Source organism: Elephantulus edwardii, unplaced genomic scaffold (genome assembly GCF_000299155.1).
Source record: "Elephantulus edwardii isolate Elephantulus edwardi_28Jun2011 unplaced genomic scaffold, EleEdw1.0 scaffold00560, whole genome shotgun sequence".
NCBI classification, from domain to species: Eukaryota; Metazoa; Chordata; class Mammalia; order Macroscelidea; family Macroscelididae; genus Elephantulus; species Elephantulus edwardii.
The window spans coordinates 254673-264511 of NW_006400310.1; the positions used below are offsets into that span (position 1 = coordinate 254673).

Below are 9839 nucleotides of genomic sequence, written 5' to 3' on the forward strand. Positions count from 1 at the left end.
GAGAAGGGTGCAACAATGAATGAATGGAATCCCAAAATCTCTGTAGATGTTCATTGAAATGAAAATAAACAACCTAAATTTAAAAAAAAAGTAAAAGAAACACTCCTTCCCTGGTACACAATCCCCCCGCATCCCTCCCACCGCCCCAAGTACATTCCACTATGCAACCTTAATTGTAGACTCTTGTGATAACCATAATACCCTATCATACATCGCTTTTAAATTATTCACTCCCTCATCTGTTTCAGTGCAGTATACACAATATATCCAGTTTTTCTCAGTCTTACCCCCACCCTGATATCAATCCCATTTTACAACAGTGGCACCATGCAAATACTCACTTTAATAAAAGCAATACACTTTTTTAAATTTTATTATTTTTGTGTGCCTGTACCGTCAAATCAGATCTGACTGGTACAGGAGGAGATTGTCCCTCCTTCCCTAGCAGAGCATCTGGTGGATTCGAACCATTCGCCTCTGGGATTGTAGTTGCAGCTCCTTGCCACTATGCCACCAGAGCTCAATAAAAGCAATACATTTGACTTTTTCTCTTCAGTTGTTTCATTTAAATTTTTTCTGATGTCTTCTATTCCCTCCTGCATCATTTTTCATGATAGTTGCAGACTCCTATGTGACTTTCACATTCCAGTGGTTTGGGAGCACAAGCATAAGCCAAGATTTTCTCTCAGTGATTTCTTCAGGAACTTTTATTAAAGATCTTATCAGATGTTTACGCAGCTGGGATTTATATGTGTTTTTAAATAAAAAGTTAAAATGAAGATTTTCTAAATTTATTGCTTTTGAAAACAAGAAATATTGACTTTTTTGTAGTTCAGATTGAATGTTGTATAGATTAGTTGAACAGTGGAGGTATACCTTGTTCATATTACATCAGAAGATTCCCAAATACCAGCTTTTGGGGTATGGATGAAAATGAGGAAATGAGTCATTTGAGCTCCTCTGTCCTATTACTTTACTCTTGGGCAAAAAGTTACTATGGATTCAATTTCTACTCATGACTGTCTCACATATGCCTGAGCAAAGTTGTCCCCATGAAGTTTTCAGTGGCTGGTTTTTTGAAAGAAGTGGACTGTGGGGTCTCGCTTCTGAAGTCTCCGTGATCAAACTTGGAACTCCGAATTTCGGTTAGTTTTCAAGCGTGCTAACTGCTTGCACCAACCAGATTTCTACATTTCATGCAACTTGAAGAACAGGAAAACCTTTAAAAATCAGCTGTATCATCCTCTCCATTAACTGCCCTAAGAGGAAGTACAGGTTGTCCTCCCAAACAAAGGCATATAGTTCAAATCCACCTGTGGAGAAAGATGGGCATTTTCCTCCCATGTGATTAAATGCCTCTGAAAACCTGCTGGAGGATCATTTATTAGCCACTTCCAACTTGATGGCACACAACAACAACATGTCATGGCTCGGACTGACTTCAGCTGTTGTCTCCATCATCTACTGAATTCAAGACTCAGTTCTTTCACTAACTCTGTATTTGGACCTCCCTGCATCTCAGTATCTATCTACCAAAAGGAACTGGGACTGTAGATGACATTGAGAGACTCTTGGCAGGATACCGAACTTGAAAGAAAGCACAGTGAATCCCACGCCCAAACAGTAACGTCTGCTCTTAGCTGAATTCGTTTAATTAGTCCCATTCTCTGTAGCCAGATTCTGAGCCAAACAGTCTTATTAGTGAACACATTCAGATGACAAGCTATTTTTAAGCTCTGCAAAGACTTTCAGGAGTGCTGGTGGCACTGTGGTTAAGGCATTCATCTGCTAACCAAAAGGTTGGTGTGAGCCTACCAGCTACTCTGCAAAAGAAAGATGAAATAGGCTGTGTCCTAAAGATTTAGGAAAGCCTTTGAAACTCTGTGGGCATTGCTGTTCTTTAGGGTTGCTATAAAACTGAGTGAGCTTGATAGATTTGGGTTTGTAGGGATTTTTTTTTTAGTTTTACTTTGGAGGAGTACAGACTTTTATTGTCCAATGTGCAGTATCAAGAAATAACTTTACATAGACCAAGCTCCTACACAATGGGTCGTGCCCTTGCATTAGACCACCTTGCCATGTGGAGACGAGACTACCCTGTCTGTGGAGACCAGACCACCCCTCCATGTGGAGACTAGACTGCCTTGCCACATGGAGATTGCACAGCTGCTGCCAAGCTGGCCTGAGCCACATGCAGCAAAATCATAGGGAGTTTGTATTAAACACTTCTGTCTAGCTACATCACATGGTATTTTGTAAGCACAAGCAGAAAAGGCTGGGCCGAGCTATGGTTTCTGGAAGGGAACAGACTTCTCTATTCTGCCATTAAGGAACTATAGGTCAAAATCTACTGTCTAGCTACATCTGAGGGGATTCCTTCAGCTCAAGAGGAAGGGCTGGGCCAAACTGCAGTTTTTGGAGGGTAATAGTCATTCATGTTTGAATGTTGTTCCCCAAGAGGCAAGCACAAATCTAAAGTTCCTTCACAAAACATTGCCATACCTTGGCTCACTATATACTTACAACAACCTATATCTACTAAGAAAAGACTCACATAATTTCAAGGAAGCAGCCTCAGTCATCATGAAAAAATAAAATAATTGTTCTAAAAACAGACCCAATGAATACCCCAGGTAGAGAGAACCAGAAGAAATATATTGATGTGGAGTTATTTGAATAGCTACAGAAGAAGATGCAAATGATGGAAGAAACAATGGAAGCCATTAAAGAAAGCATATAGTTCATAGACAGCAATCCAAAAGAAACATATTGATGAGGAGCAACTTGAACAACTATGGAAGAAAATGCAAAAGATGGAAGAAAGAATTGATAGTATAGATAAATAGGTACAGAAACTTAAAAAACTATCACAAGACCTAGCGAGTATAGCCAACACAGTACTGGAAATAACAGAAAAGCATGAAAGTGCAATCCAGAATATTAAAACCAGATTGGCAGAAGTGTCCAACATGCTGGTAGGACAAAAAAGTAGAACTGATGAGATGGAACAGAGAATCAGTGAGCTGGAAGACAAGAGCCTCATTGGAGACATGTTGTTATTTTTCTTGTTGATTGCTTTCAGGTCTAGCACAACTCATAGAGACCCTATGAACAAAAGGCCTGAACCCCATCTACAATTATCGAGATTTATCAAACTTCATAGAGTTTTCAGAGGCATGTTGTTTAGAAAGTGGATGCCACTTCTGCTTCCAAATTGGTCTTAAACTGGGAGCTCCACCAAACACTGTCCACCATGGGTAGTAGTTATAGTGTTTGTGCCCAATGGCACAAGGTTCAGCATCACAGAAACCCCAGATTACCTCAGTACAGCATATTGACAAAGAGTGCTGTACCACTGAGAAGAATGTTCCCCGAAAATATAATAACAACCAGCTTTAAGTACAGAGACCCTCCCTGAGTTCTTGTTGAATCTAAACAAGAAACTTTAAAAAAAAAAAAACAGAGATCAGCAATGTGGGCACAGACCAGAGACGCGGGAGGTCTGATGTGCTGAGGATGGGTGCCTTGGAAGCTTAACATCTGTGAACAGACCACCAACCCTGCACCACAGCCTCTGGTGGGACCACAGCCTCTGGTGGGGCCCCAGCCCTGCACCCCCAGTGGCACCCCAGGGACATTGAGGAGTACTTCACAGCATGACATGGACAGTAGGATTTTGAATCAGAACTTTTGTTGGGACAATTCGTTTTGGAGCTATAGGAACACAGAGCCAGCTGCAGAATCGCCCATAGCTGGAAGCTACCAGATTGGGACCAATCTAGCAGGAGAAAGTTTAGTGGATACTGGCTGAGTTCTGTTAAGCCCCCCTAAGAACCAGTGGTCTGTTGGAATTTGACTGCATTTTTCTGTTTGCCCACTGACCACCCGTGATCAGGAAGGCCAGTAGGATCCTCACATTGTTTTCTTGGGAAATGTTTATTGCCTGGGAGAGCACCCCAGGGTGAGCCCACTGGTGGTAATTTGGCTGAGCTCTCTTGGGCCATGCCAACTGCCTAGGAATGGGTGGGCCAGTGGGAATTTGAGTGAACTTTTGTGGATACCACAGACCAGAAAGAGGTGAGTGGGTTGGTAGGAAATTTATTGAGTCTTCTCGGGTCCTCCTGGAGCCAGGACCCTACTTGGTCAGGGCACCTGGGTAAGTGCCACTGGGAAGGGACAACTGATTTAAAACAACTGAGTGGGAGACAGACAGCTGCATTTGGAGTAGGGACCCCAATCGTGAGCATATTACATAGCTGAGGTCTGAGTGAGTTCCTCCAAGAGGTTGACTCACCCTTGTGGTTGCCCCACCCTGTGCCTGCCCCACTCCATCTGACTCTACACCTGTACCTTCACATTCATTCAATCAACTTGCCTTTAATCCAGAGCACCTTGATCTGATTTACCTACAACAGGGTCCTCTCACAGGCTCTGAACTGACCTTTCCCTTGAATCATAAGTTCAGAGAAAAACACAAGTGGGTTAACTGCCCCGTGGATTTCTAGAGCATTATCCTCAGATCAAGAACATATCAATGTCAAAAATAAAACAAGCTATCTGCACACTACACAAGCGCAAAGCAAGATATCACCACCAAATGGTGACACAGTATCAATGGATTTCCTAAAGCCAGAAAGTCTGATGGAACTTTCTGACATGGAATTTAAAAGAACAATGATTTAATATTTTCAATGGATGAAAGACAAACTTGAAGAATTACAGGATACTACAAGCAAAAAGCAGGTTGTTATTGTAGTTGTTGTTATGTGCTGTTGAGTCGCTTGCAACTCATAGCGACCCTATGTACAACAGCCCTAAACCCTGCTCTATCCTGTGCCAGTCTCATTGCCTCCGACACACCCATCCCGATTACCCCAGTCACTGAATCAATCCACCTCATGTAGAGGGTATTCCCCTCCAGCGCTGTCCCTCCACTTTGCCCAGCATGATGTCCCTCTCCACAGACCTATCTCTCCTTACAACGTGTCCAAAGTATGTCAGGTGAAGCCCCAGAATCCTTGCCTCCAAGGAGCAGCCTAGTTTAACCCTCTCTAGGATGAAACTGTTTGTTTTCTTGGCAGTCCATGGTACATTCAGTACTCTTCTCCAGCACCACAGCTCAAAGACGTCAATTCTCCTTCTATCCTCCCTAGTCGTTGTCCAACTCTCTGATGCATAACAAGTGATTGCAAAAACCATGGCCTGTATCAGGCGGACCTTAGTCTCCAGAGAGACACCGTTGCTCTTGAGTACTTTAGAGAAGTCCCTAACTGCAGACTTTCCCATCACAATACGTTTTTTTATTTCCTGGCTACTGGTGCCAAGAGTGTTGAGAACCTAAAAAAAACCAATCCAGAAAAATGTAGATAAAACAAACGAGGCATTAGTGGCACTGGAAAAACAAGAAACCACAATCCAGAATATGAGGTCCAGTGTTTCAGATACTGTCAACATGATGGAAGGACACATGAGCAGAGTTGAAGAGATGGAACACAGAACCAGTAAAACAGAAGATAGAATTGTACCACTGATGTGCCAGAGCCCCCCCCCCCCAAAAAGACTTAAAAAGGAAGGAAAAAGAAAACATAAGAACAATGTGGGATATAACATGTGCATTATTGGAATGCCAGAACAGGAAGAAGAAAGTAAAGGCACCAAAAAAGTTGTGGAAGAATTACTAGAGGAAAACTTCCCAGGCATAATGAAAAATGAGAGAATATATAGTCAAGAAGCTGAGCAAACAACATATAGAAAAGACCCCAAAAGGAAAACACCAAGGCATATCATAGTCAAATTTGCCAGAATCAAAGATAAGGAGAGATTACTGAAAGCAGCAAGAAAGAAACAAAGAGTAACCTATAAGGGAGAGCAGACAAGATTAAGTTCCCATTTCTCAGCAGAAACCATGTAAGCAAGAAGACAGTGGAAGGACATATATCAAATACTCAGAGAACACAACTGTCAACCAAGAATACTGTGCCCACAAAATTATCTATCAAATATGAAGGAAAGATCAAGATATTCCCAGAAAAACAGAACCTAAGAGAGTTTGTAAAAACAAGACCAGTACTTCAGAAAACACTGAGAGATGTCCTTCTTACAGAAGTACTACAGAAAGCAGGATGGACCAAACTAACTAGCAACAACATCAAAAAGAACTCAACAAAATGATAGCAATAAAACCCTGCCTTTCAACAATCACACTGAATGTGAATGGTTTGAATTCACCACTCAAGAGAAGAGTAGCAGATTGGATAAAAAACCCAAAATCCTTCAATATGCTGTCTACAAGAGACATACCTGAACAATGAAGATAAAAACTAAAAAAAAAAAAGATGGGAAAAATATACCAAGCAAATGGCAACCAGAAAAAAGCAGGAGTAGTGATATTAATCTCTGACAAAATAAATGTTAAAGCAAAAATCACAAAGGACAAGGAAGGTCACTACATAATGCTTAAAGGGTCAATAGAACAAGAGGACATAACAATAATAAATATCTATGCACCAAATTAAAGATCTGCAAAATATATAAAACAAACGTTAGCAAAACTGAGAAAGGAAATAGACAAAAATACTATAGTTGTTGGAGACTTCAATACACCACTCTCAAGAAAAGATAGAACTATCAGGAAAAAAAAAACCTCAAAAAAGATGCTCAAGAATTAAACCGCACAAAAACCAACTTGACCTCATAGACATTTATAGGTTAATGCACCCCAGAAAAACACAGTATACCTTCTCCAATGTGCATGGAACATTCTCCAGAATAGATCATATTTTAGGTCACAAGGCAAAGCATCAATAAATGCAAACACATAGAAATAATACAAAGCGTTTTCTCAGTTCACAATGCTACAAAATTAGAAATTAATAAAAGAGGATAAAGGAGGAAAAAAACATACATTTGGAAGCTGAACAACACCTTATTTGAACGTGAGTAGCTATTAGAGGAAATAAAAATTGAAATAAAAAAATTTCTTGAAACAAATGACAATAAAAACACAACTTACCAAAATCTCTGGAAAACAGCTGAAGCAGTAACAAACGGTCAATTTATAGCAATAAGCAAACATATAAAAAGGCAGGAAAAAATGACCATTGACTCTCTAATTTAACATCTCCAACAAATTGAAAAAGAAACAAACAGCAAGAAAGCCCAACACCCTCTTAAAAATCTGAAATTATAAAAATTTGAGCAGCAATAAGTGAAATAGAAAACAGAAAAACAATTGAAACCATCAACAAAACAAGGAGTTGGTTCTTTGAAAAGAAAAGGTCAATAAAATTGGCAAACCACTAGCAAAACTAACAAAAGAGGAAAAGACACAAATAATCCAAATAAGAAATGCAGTTGGCAACATCACAACATAATCAACTAAAGTGAAAAAGGCTACCATTGCAATATTATGAAACATTATACTCAAACAAATATGAAAACCCAGAGGAAATGAAGAAATACTTAGAAATGCACCACTTACCTAATTGACACCAACTGAGAGTGAACAACTGAACAGACCCATAGCAAAAGAAGAAACTGAAAAGGTAGTAAAGCAACTTCCAGCCAAAAAATGTCCTGAACAGATTGGCTTTACAAGTGAATTTTTTCATGTATTCATAGAAGAATTGTCACCAATTTTTGTAGGCAAAAACTATTTCAGAAAATAGAAAAAGATGGAATTCTCCCAGACTCATTCTATGAAGCAAACATATCCTTGATACCAAAACCAGGTAATGATACCATCAAAATAGAAAACGGTAGTATAATATCTCTCATGAACATAGATGCAAAAATCCTGAATAAAATCCTGGCCAATAAAATCTAATGATACATCAAAGAAACAATTCACTATGACCAAGTAAATGTTTTTCATCTGCTCTTTTCTGTAGAATGCTTGTCTGCCAGATACTATTTTATATATATTTAAAAATTGAGACAGACTAGGAAGAAGAATTGGCCATCCACTTCCAAATTACAGGCCTTTGAAAAACCCTATGTATAATAGAGCACACTTAGACTATCACTTGAACTAACAGACATGGCAATTGGAACTGAGATCTTAGAATTGGAAACACAGAGAAAGAGGAACAGCTGTAAGGAGACACTAGTGATTGGAACGTGGAATGTGAGAAGCATGAATGTAGGAAAATTGGACATTGCTAAGAAAGAAATGGAACACATAAATATTGGCATACTAGGTATTGGTGAAATGAGATAACTTGGCAAGGGACATTTTTAATCAGATGATCATATGATTTACTATGCTGGGGATAAAATGTGAGAAATGTGAGAAAAAATGGGGTTGGTTTCATAAATAAAACAGTCATTTCTAGAGCTATCCTGAAATACAATGTGATGAGCAACAGGATAATATACATATGCGCAGAAGGAAGTCCAGTGAATACCACTATCATTCAAATATATGCACCAACACTAGAGCCAGAGAGGAGGAAATAGAAAATTTCGACCAACTTTTGCAGTCAGAAATTGATCAAACATGCAGTCAAGATGCATTGATAGTAATGGACGACTGGAACGCAAAACTTGGGAACAGGGAAGAAGGCTCAGTGGCTGGAAAACAAGGGTTCGGTGAGAGAAATGAGGCTGGAGATAGAATGATAGAGTTCTGCATATTCAATGATTTCTTCATTGCAAATATCTTTTATAAGAAACATAAACGCAGACTATACACATGGATCTCACCTGATGGCATGCATAGGAATCAAATCTATTAAATTTGTGGAAAGACTCGCTGGAGAAGCTCAATATGTGTGACAGACCACCAATTACTTATATGCAAGTTCAAGCAGAAGTTGAGGAAAATTAAATCAAGTCCATGGGAACCAAGATTTGACCTTAAGTCTCTCCCAGTCGAATTTCAAAACCATCTGAGGAACAGGCTTGAGTCCTTGAGCACCAATGAGAGTAGACTAAATGAGTTCTGGGAGGATATCAAGAAAATCGCCTATGAAGAATGCAAAAGATCATTACAAAGGCTAAAGAAGAAGAAAAGACCAAGATGGATGTCAGATGAGAGTCTGAGTATTGCATAAGAGTGACAAGAAGCCAAAGCTAAAGGAAGAAATCAAGAAATCAAAGAGCTGAAAATTTTAAAAGGCAGCTCGGTACGACAAAGTACGATACTATAATGAAATGTGCAGAAAGCTGGAGTCAGAAAATCAATAGGGCCAGACTCGCTCAGCGTTTCGTAAGCTGAAGGAGTTGAAAAACAACTTCAAGCCACGGGTGGCAATACTTAAGGATACATTGGGTAGAATGTTAAATGATCCAGGAGGTATCAAAAGAAGATGGAAGGAGTCCACAGAGTCACTGTATCAGAAGGAGTTGGCTGACACAGGAATTTCATGAAATAACATATGAGCAAAAGACTATGGTGATGAAGAAGGAAGTTCAAGTTGCTCTGAAGGAATTGGCAAAAATTTGCAAGGCACCAGGAGTTGACAGCATACCAATTGATTTATTTCAACAAACAGACATTGTCCTGGATGTGCTCACTAAGTTGTGCCAGGAAATCTGGAGGACAGCCAGCTGGCCAACTGACTGGAAGAGATCAATATTTATTCCCATTCCAAAGAAAGGTGACCCAACAGAGTGTGGAAATTATCAAACAATATCATTGATATCACATGCAAGCAAGATTCTGCTTAAAATGATCCAAAAACGTTTGGAACAATATGTCAACAGAGAACTGCCAGATGTGCAGGCTGGATTTAGAAGAGGTCATGGTACTAGGGATATTATAACTAATATTAGATGGATCTTGGCAGAAAGCAGAGAATACCAGAAGAATGTCTATCTGTGCTTCATTGACAATGCAA

General features: G+C 39.6%; 1 protein-coding gene across 1 annotated transcript in view; it reads left to right on the top strand.

Annotated features, from left to right (window-relative positions):
* LOC102858770 (tyrosine-protein kinase transmembrane receptor ROR2-like) overlaps positions 1-9839 on the top strand; it is a 105068-nt gene that overhangs the window by 47916 nt on the left and 47313 nt on the right. The window contains exon 5 of the mRNA XM_006903311.1: positions 4067-4077. Coding sequence (XP_006903373.1) covers positions 4067-4077 — 11 coding nt within the window. The remainder of the gene's footprint in view (positions 1-4066; positions 4078-9839) is intronic.